General features: G+C 34.3%; 9 protein-coding genes across 9 annotated transcripts; 3 read left to right on the forward strand and 6 right to left on the reverse strand.

The window, feature by feature from the left end:
• Positions 1-253: 253 nt before the first annotated feature.
• Positions 254-553, reverse strand: NAEGRDRAFT_5199 (uncharacterized protein; the record flags this gene model as incomplete). Its single annotated transcript, XM_002681813.1, has 1 exon — positions 254-553. A coding segment is annotated over one exon (300 nt), but the record flags the coding sequence as incomplete, so codon positions are not given.
• Positions 554-1137: 584 nt separating this feature from the next.
• On the reverse strand, positions 1138-1979 carry NAEGRDRAFT_55119 (guanylate kinase). The gene is made up of 2 exons (XM_002681814.1): positions 1933-1979; positions 1138-1840 (listed from the first exon to the last, which is right to left on the reverse strand). The coding sequence occupies exon 2, from the start codon at positions 1806-1808 to the stop codon at positions 1191-1193; it is 618 nt and encodes a 205-aa protein (XP_002681860.1). The 5' UTR covers positions 1809-1840; positions 1933-1979; the 3' UTR covers positions 1138-1190.
• Positions 1980-2312: 333 nt separating this feature from the next.
• Positions 2313-2927, forward strand: NAEGRDRAFT_46245 (uncharacterized protein; the record flags this gene model as incomplete). Its single annotated transcript, XM_002681652.1, has 1 exon — positions 2313-2927. One exon carries the CDS (start codon positions 2313-2315, stop codon positions 2925-2927), a length of 615 nt encoding a protein of 204 aa, XP_002681698.1.
• A 1162-nt stretch (positions 2928-4089) lies between these two features.
• On the reverse strand, positions 4090-4413 carry NAEGRDRAFT_63115 (uncharacterized protein; the record flags this gene model as incomplete). Its single annotated transcript, XM_002681815.1, has 1 exon — positions 4090-4413. The coding sequence occupies one exon, from the start codon at positions 4411-4413 to the stop codon at positions 4090-4092; it is 324 nt and encodes a 107-aa protein (XP_002681861.1).
• Positions 4414-4549: 136 nt separating this feature from the next.
• On the reverse strand, positions 4550-6436 carry NAEGRDRAFT_63116 (topoisomerase II-binding protein 1; the record flags this gene model as incomplete). The annotated part of the gene is made up of 1 exon (XM_002681816.1): positions 4550-6436. One exon carries the CDS (start codon positions 6434-6436, stop codon positions 4550-4552), a length of 1887 nt encoding a protein of 628 aa, XP_002681862.1.
• Positions 6437-6573: 137 nt separating this feature from the next.
• FM164 (uncharacterized protein) lies at positions 6574-7334 on the reverse strand. The gene has a single exon (XM_002681817.1). The coding sequence runs from the start codon at positions 7303-7305 to the stop codon at positions 6646-6648; it is 660 nt and encodes a 219-aa protein (XP_002681863.1). The 5' UTR covers positions 7306-7334; the 3' UTR covers positions 6574-6645.
• Positions 7335-8776: 1442 nt separating this feature from the next.
• On the forward strand, positions 8777-9901 carry NAEGRDRAFT_46248 (uncharacterized protein; the record flags this gene model as incomplete). The annotated part of the gene is made up of 1 exon (XM_002681653.1): positions 8777-9901. The coding sequence occupies one exon, from the start codon at positions 8777-8779 to the stop codon at positions 9899-9901; it is 1125 nt and encodes a 374-aa protein (XP_002681699.1).
• Positions 9902-10108: 207 nt separating this feature from the next.
• On the forward strand, positions 10109-11530 carry NAEGRDRAFT_30463 (uncharacterized protein; the record flags this gene model as incomplete). The annotated part of the gene is made up of 1 exon (XM_002681654.1): positions 10109-11530. One exon carries the CDS (start codon positions 10109-10111, stop codon positions 11528-11530), a length of 1422 nt encoding a protein of 473 aa, XP_002681700.1.
• Positions 11531-11535: 5 nt separating this feature from the next.
• On the reverse strand, positions 11536-13551 carry NAEGRDRAFT_46249 (uncharacterized protein; the record flags this gene model as incomplete). Its single annotated transcript, XM_002681818.1, has 1 exon — positions 11536-13551. One exon carries the CDS (start codon positions 13549-13551, stop codon positions 11536-11538), a length of 2016 nt encoding a protein of 671 aa, XP_002681864.1.
• Between the last annotated feature and the right edge of the window lie 1203 nt (positions 13552-14754).

Raw genomic sequence — 14754 nt, forward strand, 5'->3', positions numbered from 1 at the left:
AAGATGTTTTTAGAATCTTGTTAAGCCAATCCAAATTTGGAGTGGGCAACGCGTCGTTCATTGGTTCGTTAGTGGTATTAACACCCTCTACAATTGAAGATTTACAAAACTTGTTTGGGTTTACATAAATCAATTGTTTGCAATATTTTTCCTTAATTTGTTCATAGTCAAAATTTTGCTTTGGTCCATAATGTGAAATTTTCATTACTCTTTCTTCAATATCATGAATGGATTGTTCTCCAAAAATTGTAGACCAAGTTTTTAATAATTTCAAGTATTTAATTTGAATATTCAAATCTATTTGTACTTTGAATGAGTAAAAGAACAAGTCCGAAATTCCAGCACTAAATTCATCAATATATTCTCCTCCAATATTTTTAATAATTGAATCTAATAAATAGAGACTCGGAAGTTTCTCCTCTGCACTTGCTGTTTTAATTCTTGTAGAAATAACTTTTGCAATAGATTTACAATATTTAATTTCCTCCCTAGCAATACTAGTCAATTTTTTAATATCCATTAACGAATTGGTTTTTAAATCCTTCTGTAAGGAGAGAGAATATTTTTGTACAATACTACCTTCCGATGATGATTGGGGCTTGTTGAATTGTTTCATTTTTTTGATAAGTGTTTACAAAAACTTGAATTGAAAATGTCAATCTTTATCGAGACCTAATGAAAAACTTCAAAAAGGATCTACTGTTACTGAATCTTAGGTAAGAATACAGTAATCTATCTTACACCAATGCTTCATTATCATATCATTCACCACAAAAAATGAGTAACAAACAAGCCCTCCTCTCAGATCAACTTTATGATTCAAGCAGCTCGGACGATGATCTTGATTTCAAGCAGGGTTCCTACACTCCCCATAACATACTCTCATCGAATCCATATAGTAATAATAGTACATCAACAGCTGCCGCAGTAACATCCTCATCATCGAGTGGATATGTGAGCAAAGATCAGAGGCCACTTTTAGGACTTTCGAGCGAATCTGTACAGCAGCCTTCCGAATCAATCTATCAACGAGTTTCAAACCTAATTCCTCTTTTATGTGTTTTGAATGCATTTGCTTCGTTATTCAAGACAATTTTAGGTCGATTCTCCTCTCCTCAACAATCACAAGAAGAAAGTGATGGTTATTTAAATGTTTAATGTATTTTTGTATTTGTTTTTTTGTAAAGTCTTTAAAGTTGAATTGTTGGTATGTGCTTCTTGATAGTAAGCTTTAAACTAGCATAGGATTCATCCAAATCGTTATTTTCAACTGAGTCATCAAAGAGATTGGTATTGTCTTGTTCAAATTCTTCCAATTCTTTTCTGGCATTCTTAAGTCGAAGTTGAATGCTTTCCTCAGTTTCAGTAGCTCTTCCTCTCAATCTTTGTTCCAAAATATCCATGCTTGGTGGCTTGACAAACAAAACAAGAGGATTTAATTCCTTATTGTTTCTTACTTGTCTGGCTCCTTGAATATCAATGTCGAGGACACAACATTTTCCTTTGGTTTGAACTTCCTTTACAGCTTGAAAGCTTGTTCCGTACAAGTTTCCGTGCACGTTTGCATGTTCAATAAATTTACCTTCATCAATTTCCTTTTGCATTATTTCCTTTGTACTAAAGTAATAGTGCACTCCATTTTCTTCTCCTGGTCTTGGTCCACGAGTTGTATGAGAGACTGAAAAACCGAAAATGTTTGGATATTCCTTGAACAATTTTTGAATAAGTGTTCCTTTACCGACACCACTTGGGCCACAAATAACAATAGGTCTAAAAAGTTGCAAAGTTGAAGCAGTACTGGTGGACATGGTTGATGAGCAAATACCTCCCATATAGAAATCTATACATTTAACCAAATAGCAATTTTAAATGAGATGACGGCACATATTATCCGTTGTTATAATCACGGGTTGGGCTAAAAACAAAACGAACCTTTGAGATGATGAAGGAAAGAAAGGTGGGTTAAAAAACTCGAGTTGTTGAATTTTTTTTTTGCCAAACTTTCTAACGGTGGCAAATAGGTTACTTTTGAAAGTGAGTAGCATTGTTGCCATTTCATTGAATGCTTGTTAGGAATTGAGGTTCATTAACTGTTTTACGTTGACAGACAAAGAAATTTAATGTGTTGAGAATTGTATATTATTAGAGATAATTGGTGTTGATTCAAACAGTTGAACAAACCAATAACGTAGGTGGGCCATGCATTCATTAATAATATGATGATGAAAAACCTGTAAGAACCCAATTATTATTAGAAGAAAATTAAACAATTAAAAACAAATTTAAAAAAAATGAGTAACGTGACTGAAACAATGTTCAACCCTGTTTTTGCAAGAAATATTGTCAGCTTTTTAAAAATTGTTAGTAAATTAAAACATACACTCCGAACAGGATGGGTAGATTGTAAAGTGAAACAACCAGAAACTATTGCTGGTCACATGTATAGAATGGCTATTATCAGTATGCTCACAAAGAATCAACCAAATATTTGTACAGAGAGATGTATCAAAATGAGTATAATTCACGATCTTTCTGAAGCTATTGCAGGAGATATCACACCTCATGCTGGTGTTTCAAAGGAAGAAAAATTCAAACTTGAAAATGATGCCATTGAAAATATGAGGAAAACCTTGTTGAATGGAGTTAGTGACACTACTGAGGAAGGTAAACAATTTACTCAAACTGTAAATGAAATGTTGGATTTGTGGCATGAATATGAGGAAGGAACATCACCAGAAGCAGTCATGATCAAGGATATTGATAAATTTGATATGGTTCTTCAAGCTTTGGAATATGAAACAGACCAAAATTTGGAGCTACCAACTTTTTATGAATCAACAAAAGGCGGATTCAAGACTGATATGGTTAAGGCCTTGATGAATGAAGTTTATGAACAAAAAGATAAATTAACAGAAGAAAGAAAGTAACATTAAAAATTACAATTTTCTATTGGTATACAACAATTTGTTACCACTTGTCAATCCTCCAAATATTGACAAGTTGCATCTTTTAGTGAGCATTTGACAAAAGTCTACCGCTCTTACTGAGTGACCTTTCTTATCAACAAGAGGAGAAAATATTGCCATGCCACAAACACCTGGTACCACAATCATTAGACATCCTGAAACACCACTCTTTGCTGGTAAACCAACAGTAAATGCCCATGTACCACTGTAATCATACATTCCACAACTGTAGAGTAAACTCAAACAATCTCTCACAACATGAATATCCTTAATACATCTATCACCTGTCAAGGGACAAACACCACTATTTGCCAAAGTACTAGCAATTACACTCAATTCTCTTGTTGTACAACTGATGCTGTTACATTGAACATAAAAATCGAGTACATCATTAATATCGTAGCCCTCCTCTTGTGAAATTCCCTTAACACCATTTGATCTCATAAAGTAAAAGAGAGCTCTATTTCTATCATTGTGTTCCTTTTCGCTTAGATATGTACATTGAGAGTATGAAATTTGTGAATTATCATCATTGCTGTCAAGTGTTGTTGGACAGCCGGCCATTCTTTGGACGAATTGGTAAATGTTAGTAAATCTTTTACTACTACAATCCCTTGGTGAAATTTGACTGGCACAAACCAATCCGCCAGTACTCTATTTCAATAATTAATATTTGTATCAGATAAATTCACTTACAACAAAAGGATTGTGTGGTTTCTTTTCTTCATTCAAGGAGAAGGCATTAAACTTCAATCCGGATGGTTCTCTACCAATAAATTGATGTAGGTCAGTACCCTGCTCTCTTCCTAAACAATATAACATTGGAAGAATACTACATTTTGTAAAAAACCCTATTGAATTAATTAGAGTTAGAACATACCAGTGTTGTAAGGTAAATACCTTCTTGGTACCATTTCCAAAATGTGCAACTTGTCCATCCACTGTACAAAGGGAAATTCCAAATAGATTAGGATCAGCATTTGCTAACTCTGGTATATAATCAGGAAGTATTCCACTTGAATTTTTTTGAATAATTTCAAATATTTCCGAAATATTATTACAAAATCCTATTCCATTTAATTTCAATATTTTAAAAATATGGTTTCCATAAATATTATTGTAATTAAATAATTTTACCTTGAAAATTTGGAATTGATAATTTTCCGTTCAAAGCCTTTTGTAAAATATTTGGTTTATCGCTTGTCATCCATTGTGTAAATTCGACAAAGCTAATTTTTCCACCTGTACAATTCACTGGACATTTGTAGAATCCATACTTTTTCAAATAATTTTTAACTTCCTCCTGTGTAATGTATCCATCTCCATCTACATCAATTTCTGAAAATTTAGATTGTAATTCCATTCTCTTTCTATTGACAATTGCATCCATACTTTCAAATCTTGGGGAGTTTAAATTAGAGAGAGAATTAATGCGAGGGATACCCATAGTGTTATCTTCTGTAGGAATAGAGGTACCATGATTTGATTGTTCGGAACATTCCTCCTCTGGCGATGAAGTTAGCATTTTTTTATTATTTTGATTTTAAAAAATATTTAATAAATTTCAATAAGGGTGGTACTCTTTAAAACACAACATAATTCTCTTTATTCGGAGTTTGCTTCAATGTGAAATAATCTAAAAGGAATGCACCCTTCACTGCTGGAATTTTCAATTCGGAAATTGTTCTTGTCTCAGAGTCATGTGTTGCCTTAACGTCGTCGTCCAGTATTGCAAGAGTGACATTTGAATCCAGAGTTTCACTAACAATACCATCACCAGCTGTGATAACATCCTGAAATAATTCTCTTGGAGGTCCTGATAACTCTAACAGGTGGATATACACAATCCATCCTTTGAATGGACCGTGTCCATGTTCTTCCCTGAATTGTCTCCACTTACGTCCAACTCCCATCCATATTCCCTTTGTTGTGAATTCATCTGAAAACCACTCGTAATTTTTTTCATCCAAAAACTCATTGTTCCCAACAGAGTCCTTAATATAGCTTGGTTTGAGAACCCAACTTCCTTTAGCACATGATGTCATGAATTTGTGAGTTCTCTTAATTTCACTAATGATGAGGTGAGTGTCAACGGCAGTACTGCAGACTTTAGCACCTAAATTTTCTATTTTTTCTATGATTTCCTCTTCCTCTGATGGATGAAGTGATAATTTAAAGACTCTCTCCTTCTTTACCTTCTTTTTCTGCTGAGGAGGTTTTTCAGGAACCTTATCCTCTTGTGGTAATTTTCTCTTCTTATCTAATGATGTTGTTGCAGTTTCGAGTGTGTATAAACCTGTATTCATCATTCTCCAATGACTAATAGAATCAAAAATGAAATCAGGAGAAAGAATGGTTAATTCCCATGTTTTAGCCTTTTCAATCTTTTTAGAAACCAAATCAAATGATTTCACAATGAGAAAATCATTTTGCTTATTTAAATCTCCTGTATAGATAGCTCCTGTTTGTTTTATGAGATAAATCATGTCTGATCTCTCAGCTCCTTCAAATCCTGTAATGGAAATTTTCTTATTTTCAAATCCCTTGATAAAATTATTTGATTTCAAAGGTCTATAAATTATCTTTTCACTTATTGGAATCAATCTAGATTCCCTCAATGAGTCGTCAATCCACTGAGCTGTTGTTATATTTTCTACATTTTTTAATGTATATGGTTCATTACATGCATATCTGGTAATTAAATAATCAATCTTGACATTATCTTTTAACAACCTGCTCTGTAAGACCTTTCCTCCGTTTGAGCAAATTTCCCTCTGTAAAATACTTATAAATTCTGGAGGATAATTTACAATGTAGAATGTTAAACTTTGGAAGAGAGTTTTTGCTTGATGAATACTAATGTATTTTCCTTGATTTTTGCCCACCAAATAATTCTTTTCATCCAAATATATTCTCTTTGAAAAGCATAATTTCAACCACTCAAAAGATACAATAATGACATGATCTGATGATGATGATGGAGCAACTGTTTCAGTATCATCCGATGTTGTGATAATGTGAGTAATTTTTTCTTCCTCTTGTTGTTCTAAAAACTTTCCTCCAAGGAAAGTAACCATGAAAGCTACACTTGCAATATTGGAAATCTTTCTCGTACAAGTAAAAACAAGATTATAAAATACAAAGGGATAGCAGAGTAGAAAATTTTCCTCATCACACAACTTATTCTCCTTGATTGAAGTGTAGACAAATTGAGGACTTATGATGAATCGGTCTGGATTTTTAACTTGAGAACTATTCAATGTATCAATATTTTCATTTTCGGAATTGGTTTCCATCTCCACAGATATAATATGAGTAATTCCATTAGTATCTAAATCATTCGAAATTGTTCCATCATGTTTTTCTATTGATTTAATTAATTTTTCTTTTTCATTCTTTGGTATCGAAGAGGAGAGAAAGAAACAGAGGCTAGTGAACAGTTTTGCTGTTGTTGATTTGTTTGGAGGCATTTTTTTTAAATGTTCCATCATTGTTTAGATTTCTTAAATTTAGTTTTCCACCAATTTTCTGAAGAGGAGAACAACAAGAAATTGTGTATGCAAAAAGACAAATTCATAATTGCGCCAAATTAAAAAATAAGTAACCGTTTAAAAATTAAATAAATATATTTTGGTCTAATTGATTTTTACATTTACAATTAACTTAGGGTGTTGATTATTTACTCATCATCGCTTTCTTCTTCGCTACTTTCTTCTTCTTCTGATTCCGATTCCTTCTTGGTCTTCTTCTTTGCTGGTGCCTTAGTTTCGTGAGTGGCATCATATTCTTCCTTTTGAACTTTGTAGGCAGCCTTCAATTTTTCAGCCTGAGCAATGTATGGCTTCTTTTGTTCGTCAGACATTTTCTTCCACAAAGCACCAACCTTCTTGGCAACTTCTGTTACTTTAAGGGTACTATCCTCTTCCAAGAGCTTCTTTCTCATTTCTTGAGAGAAGATCATGTATGAAGTGAGTGGTCGCTTTGGAGCATCCTTATCCTTTTTGGCCTTTTTGCTTCCTCTCTTTCTCTTCTTCTTTTCACCATCAGAGTCGGATTCTTCTTCATCTTCTGAAGATGGCTTATTCTTCTTATATTCTTCCATTTGAGCATTGTATCCATCCAAAGACTTCTTGTACTTGTCATTGTATGGCTTCTTTTGTTCATCACTTAATGAATTCCACATTTCTCCCAAGACTTTGCTTACTTCACTGGCACTCTTCTTTTCACCAGTCTTAGCCTTGGCAGCTTCTCTGTGTTCATCACAGAACAAGAAATAACCAGTCTTTGGTTTCTTTGGTGCGTTTGGGTCCTTCTTCTTGGTAGACTTCTTTCCTGCCATTGTGTTGTTGTTGTGTGTTGAGTGTTTTGTTTCTCCTTTGAAAAGATGCAGCGTTGAAAAGGCTGCCACCGTTGTCTTGAAGCCGCACGTTACACAAAGCAAAAATATTCTCTCTCCAACAACGGCACATCAACATTATTGAAGAGCCTCGAGCAATTGCTGCTGTTTGATTGGCGCATAAATATTTTTAGGCCTGAGTGATGTCGTAACTTGCCCTCTTTGATTGAGTTGAGCATCAGCAGCTTGCTGGTAATTGGTTCTTTTCAGCATACACCACAAGACGGATTGGTTGCGCAGTCAAGTCGTTCCCCTTTACAACATCCTTTGCAAACAAAGGCACTTTTCGGTAACGGATCGAATATTGTTAGCTGCTTCAACGAGAACGCTCATGACCAGCAATAGGATCCATCAGCAGGCGCCTCTTTGTACTACAACAATTCAACCAACACCAGTCTAATGATACATCAATACTACACCTACTTGTCGAAGAAATTGATCATTATTTAGACCAATATCAAGGAAGAGTGTATGAAGGTAACATGTCCAACACCTGGCCCAATTGATCGCCTCTATATTGAATAATTAAAATAATTAAATGTTAATCTTCAATATTTTTGTTTTGACAACTAATAATTCTAACCTTAATGGATTTAAAGATGTTTAATAACACATGATAATGTTAATGTAAGATAACAACACCTATTGGAGTTTGTTATTGTTATTTTTCTTAATAAGTTAGACTATAAATCATCTTTTTTGTTAGAATTATTTTCTGGTTTGGTTCTCGAAACACTGACCTCTGTGTTTCGAGAATATTTTCCTACCTGGAAGGCCATTTGGAGAATAATTGTTTGAACATGGTAATAATTGAAATTTCTTTCGAATTAGGGAGCTTGTAGCTTCCCACAAGTCAATTGAACCTGCTCCAAGTACACAGCCTTTGTTACTGTTTTATCTAAAATTTGGAAATTGTTGTTTTGTTGGTGATTTTCAAATGGCTAATAAATCATGAACTTCTTCCTTATTGAAACGAAAACACCAACATCATACTATCACAACACCTACCACCATTCTCACCTTAACACATTGATAGCCACTAAACACTTATCAAGAATTAAAAAATGGATTGACATAAATTTTCCCATTCTGTCTGTTTTCACAGGCTAACAATACTGAAAGATTCGGAACATGATTTATATTTAATTATTATGGAAAGAACTGTTTTGATCTTCATACAACAAGTATACAACGTAGTTTACATCAAATCTCCTCTTATGACCAACAGAAACGACACATCTACACATCTAGGATGAATTAAACCACATCAACAACAACTTTTTCCATGGGGATTTTTAAACCTCATTCTTCATCAGGCAACACGATAATACTGATAGGAGATGAAAGTTATTGGATTCCAACAATAAGATTGTGGTTGATGCCACTTCAATTACCACCAGCACCACTTGAAAAAATGAACAGAAAACCAACCCTAAGAAAACGGGCCAAAAACGTCTCGTACTATGAAGGAAATAATCAAGTTATTTTAGAAGAAGACGAAGAAGAAAATGAAGACGAAGTTGAAGAGGAAGAGGAGGAAGATGAAGCTGTTGTGGAGTTTGATGAAGAGGATGATGATGAAGAGATGGAGGCCTATGTAGATTCTACAAAAGAGGAACAGATCAACAATACTAGTAGCAATAGTAGTAATAGTAGTGAATCTGATGAGGAACAAGTTCCGAAAAGAAAACAACCATCACGGTCAAGAAATCAACCTAAAAGCCAATCCAAAAATCAATCAAAAGTTTCCAGTACTAGAAGAGGTTCATCTTCAAAGAAGATGGAAATATCAACCACAACAAGTGAAAGTGACAATAACTATGAACCAACTAAAAAAACTAGGCAAACTCCAAAGAAGAAAATTACAAAATCCACCACCTCTGCCTCTAGAGGTTCGTCATCTTCTAATCGTTCCAAATCACCTTCTACTCAGACATCCTCAAGAAAGAGGAGAAAGGAGTCCGAAAGTGAGGAGCTCTCTGATAATGACGAAGAAACCTATGATAGTGATAGTTTCATTGTAGACGATGAAAATGAATCAAGTGAGGAAAATAATGATGAGGAAGATAGTGAAGGTACTACAAAGAAGAGGAAAACAAAAAAGACTTCAAAAACTTCTAGGAAATCGAGTAGCAATACTACTTCTAATGGCTCCTCGAATAGATCTCAATCAACAAGCCGATCTAAAACTGTCAACTCCAAGAAGAAGAAAAAGTCACCCAACACTGTTCAGAATTTATTTGAAATATTTGCGATTGAGAAGGATACGATCGCAGAACAGAATAGGCAACGATCCAAGCTCATTAATGAATCCGAAAGTGAAGAAGAGGAAGAAGCCTACTCAACCAGTGATAATGAGGCACAAAAACAACAGAATAAGAAAACCTTTGCCGACTTGGAATTGGCACCTATTGTAGAACATGATGGACTCATTAATCCATATAACAAAAATAGGTGCGAACAAATTCCTCTTCCTCAACACAAACATTTGGATGATGAACAATACGATAATTACATGAATGAGAATAATAACGAGTAAGTAGTTCTTTTCAATATGGAAAGATATTCTAACTTGAAATTTAGTCATTCTCTCGCAGTAGGAGTGAAGCTAACTGGAATGGACGAGTATGAAAGCTTAATACAAAGAAGAGTCAGACAAAGAAAGGAAGATGAAGGAATAGAGGAAGAGGAGGATGAAGTGCCAGCCAATTTACAGGATGAAAGTTACATATCCGAGCTCATAAAAATGTCTGTCGGAAAGCAAGCAAGTTACAAAATCAAACCATTCAAAGGAGGCCACTATATTAATTGTGACTTGAGATATTTTACCTTGTCCTCACTGGGTAAATTTGATGTAATATTAATTGATCCACCTTGGAGAGTTATTCAGAGTAGACCACAGGAGGCCATGATGTTCAGTAATACCAACTTTAAACTAAATTATAACACTCTCTCATACGAGGAAATTATGGATATTAATGTGGGATCATTGTGTGATCAGGGGTTCTGTTTCATGTGGGTTCTCAATTCATCTCTTCAATTTGGACTCAATTTACTGAATCATTGGGGATTTTCCTATATTGACAAGATTACCTGGATCAAAAAGACAAAGAATGATCAAATATTTGCAGGTACAGGTTATTATTTCCTTCACTCAACTGAATTACTGCTAGTTGGCGTAAAGCATGGCTCAACAAAGAAAAATGGGCAAAAGTTGCAATATATTTCCAAAATTACCAACGATATTCTCTTCTCAAAAGTTGGTATCCAATCCCAAAAACCAAACGAAGTATACGAGATTATCGAAAGCATGGTACCAGGAGCTAGAAAGATTGAAATATTTGCAAGAAATCACAACATTAGAAAAGGGTGGCTGAGTATTGGTAATAGATTGGGTGAAGCATTTGATAAGGAAATGACAAGCTATTCATGTCACAAGTGTGATAAGAATTTATTCTCACCTGACTTTATGGGAACTGATAAGAATATTAAGAGGTTTAAGAGCTGTAAAAATCCAAAGGTTAATCTCTGTGAAAAATGTTCATCTAAATTTTCAGAAGATTATGGGCCATATTTTATATTTGAGAATACTTGCACAGAACCAATTTTCCACGATTGGTATTCTTGTGATGTTTGTGAGATGTATCCTATTTGTGGAGCTAGGTTTTCATGTAAAGATTGTTCAGGAGATTTTGATGTTTGTGAGGATTGTTTTGATAAGGTCATGACAAAAGATTCACATGAACATAGATCAGATTCATTTACTGCAATTGAATATCCAGATCCTGGCTGTGGTTATGCAGTTCATGTTGATAAGAAATGTAGCTCTTGTCTGGCTTGTCCTATAATTGGTGAAAGATTTATGTGTACGGAGTGTAAGGATGTTAACTTATGTAGAAAGTGTTTCTTCCTTCAAAAAGAGCCCAAGACACACAAATGCACTCACGAAATTTCAATGATACCCGAGCCAAGACATGCCCACCAAAAACTCAAATGTGCTGGTTGTGGAACAGTGGGACTCCAAGCACCAATCCACAAATGCAAAACATGCATGTCTTTCATCCTTTGTAATAAGTGCTATGATGTCCATGAAACATGTTATGACTCACTCAAGTTGGACAAGTTTACAACACACAAACAATTCCACTCATTTATGAGAATGAAATAAATTATTTAATGAAATGGATCGATATCATAACCAACTAGACCTTTTTCTCTTAGCTTTCTCTCGTGCTCTCTTTCAACCTCTGAGTTTTGGTGTTGTTGAATTGATTGAGCGTTATCTGATTGAATATGATCTAGCTTTTTTCTTTGCTTGGATTTCTCCTTACTATAGAATGCTTTATCCTTCTTGATTATTTGTTGTTTTCTTCTTTCTTGTTGTGTAGAGCTTAAATGTGACGGAAGTTTAGTGAAAGGTTGGTTGCTTTGTTTCCATTCGTTATTGAGAGGAACTTCTTGTTGAGCTAGTTCATTCAATGTTTTTTGCATACTATCATTGAATTCTTTTTTCAGATCTGTGGCAGTGTGCATAGAATCGATCTTTAGTAGTGTGCAAACCATTTCAACAGCTTGGTGAAGGCATTGAATCTTTACTCGCATTGAATCCCAAACGCCTTTGACTTCTGGATGAATGAATCTAGCTGGAAATGAGCTAGTTTCTAGTGTTAGAATCTTTTCCTTCTTGATTTGATGCATCCACGTTCGGAGAGTGGTACTCGTATTGAGCCCACTACTTTCACAAATCAGAAATGGTACTGAGGATTCCAATGCAAGTGAAAATTTTTCATAAATCAATTGTTCAATAGGTGATAATTTGTTTGCTGTTTTTTTAAGGTGAGAGGAAAGCATCATTTCTAATGATCCTCCTCCAGGAGCAATTAGACAATCCTCGTATGAATTTCTAATAATTTTCAAGGCACCCCTAATTAATCTAGAATATTGTTGATTGAGAACTCTGTTGGATGCTGAAACTATTATCGATCCGACAGTGTATTTGTTTCCCTTAATGTGTATTATAGATTCTGGCTGTGCATGTCTTTGATCTTCCTTGATGGAAACAAACTCTGCATGTCCAATATAGTCTTCCTTGATGTAGTCGCAATCATAAATTTTTGTTGCACTCGTCATTTCACAAATTCTATCGAAAATATCTTGTCTCACGTGTCTGAGGGCAATAGTATTGTGCCTTGAGAATTGGTTCAAGCTGGAATCATCTATGGCATTATTGGAAATTACAAAAGAGGGAGAGAATTTCAGTATCTTTTTTAACTTGTAATCTATTATTTCTCTCTCCTTTCTGAGAAGCTCTAGTCTCTCTTGTGCAGATTTGAATTCATTCTTCTTCTTTTCTTTCAACATTTCTAGTGGAATGTCACTTATTGCAATTACCTTACAATCTTTCAGATATCGAGGCATGAACTGATTCTGCAATCCATGTTCAAATACAAGACCATCAATATATTCTACTCTAGAGCTTAGGGATACTTGTGAAATGATATTGACATTGTGGAAATTCGGCAGTAATTGGATATTTTTCATTTGTTTAATAGAAAGACCATCGTATAAATCAAAGGACGCCTTCAGACAAATATTTACAAGTTGAGAAATGATTTTTTCATCATTCAGTTTGGTTCTAAAGAAGGTTCTTACCAAATCATCTGATTTACGCTTGTCAATATGAATCTTTACATTCAAAATATCCTTATTACTCTTGATCGATGATAGGTCAAGGCTATTCCCATTCTCATCGACAAGAATATTGAGGGCAAACTTTTTCATTTCATCCACACATTTCTTACATATTTGAGTAAATGTTTCACAAACCAAATTGGTTTCAATAGTGTCATTATTAATCAAATCTTGTGCAACCTTCAATAATTCATTAAGAAGGCACACAACATTTATCGTTCCATCACCACATCCCATTTGAATTTGTTTAACCAATTTTACAATCATCAACCCGACTGGATGTTTAACATTTAAATTTTGAATAATAAATCCACCCTCATTGCTTAAATATTGTTGAGTATTATTATCCCTTCCAATAATTGTTATTATTTTACCACTTGATTTAGGACCAAAACAATCAATCACATGATCATTAATTTGTCTAACAATATTCTCAACAATTCTACCAAATGATTGTTCCTTACCATGAGGAAGGCTTGCTATCTGTTGATGATTCATGATGATGATGATTTCATTCTCGCCTCCGATGTATATTCGTAAAATTTGTAATTGCTGTTGATGAGCAAAATTGAGGTTACGGATTGTTGAAGGTGTAGAGTTTCGGTTTTTTATTAATAATTTAAAAATCAAAAAAAATTCATTATTTAATAACATCATTTGTTATTCTAGAGAGGTTGATCACCACACCATACACTACGGAAGAGATTTTCGATTAATACTTAAAATATATTCGGAGAGTCTACTTGTATTACTTGATCATTGTGTATGAAAAATAATTATGGATCGTTTATTGGAACTTCAGTTGGTTTCTAAAGTTTGTAAAGAACTTGAAACCCACATTGGATCAGGCGAGAAGGCTCTTGCTGAATTTGTTATTCATCTTGCTCGGGAGGAATCAAAGACTGCAGAGGATTTTTATAATAAATTAATTGATAATGAAGCTGAATTACCGAGGGATTTTGTGGAGACTTTATTTGCCATGATACACAGAATGTCATCCAAGACATCTGGAAAGTTTACAAGTGCAGGAAAATACTCTACAACGTCATTGACAAAATCGGAGGAAAAAATTGAGAATGATAAGGAGGTCGTAACATCATCTTCGACACAGATTAATGATCGATTGCATTCATTGGATAAAAGTATAAAGGAAGAAATGGAAGAAAAGATTAGGAAAAAGATAGATTCAAAGAAGAAATTTCCAGGATTATGCCTTCCTGATAAATTACCTGATCAATTAGAATCATCTAAGAGCCAACCATCGTTGTCATCATCAAAAAGCGATTCAAGATCTATTCCATCTCAAGACGATAGAAATAGAAAAAGAAGAGAATATACAGACAAAATCGAGGCTAATCAAATTTATAGAGCCAGAGTTTCAGGGTTGAAAAATTATGGATTCTTTGCGAGATTAGAGGAAACCATAGATGGTGTAATTGTAAAGGGAAATAAGGATGGCATGTGTCACATTAGCGAAATTAGTAATGAAAAGAAAGTATCAAAGGTAGATGACTTTGTTGCAAAGAATGATATGGTTTGGGTTAAGGTTATCGTAGCAACTGATTCAAGAGTTTCTCTCTCAATGAAGGAAGTTGACCAAAATACAGGAAAAGATCTCTTTCCTCGTAGAGCACTTGCAAGAGCTGGTTCCTCTGAGGATGATGAATTTTACAAATCAACCAACCACTCTGGAATATCTTC

This window comes from Naegleria gruberi (genome assembly GCF_000004985.1).
Source record: "Naegleria gruberi genomic scaffold NAEGRscaffold_5, whole genome shotgun sequence".
Taxonomy (NCBI): domain Eukaryota; phylum Heterolobosea; class Eutetramitea; order Acrasida; family Naegleriidae; genus Naegleria; species Naegleria gruberi.

Bases quoted from the DNA above. Each gene is read 5' to 3' on its own strand.
- NAEGRDRAFT_55119 (XM_002681814.1), bottom strand. From the start codon at position 1,808: ATGTCCACCAGTACTGCTTCAACTTTGCAACTTTTTAGACCTATTGTT.
- FM164 (XM_002681817.1), bottom strand. From the start codon at position 7,305: ATGGCAGGAAAGAAGTCTACCAAGAAGAAGGACCCAAACGCACCAAAG.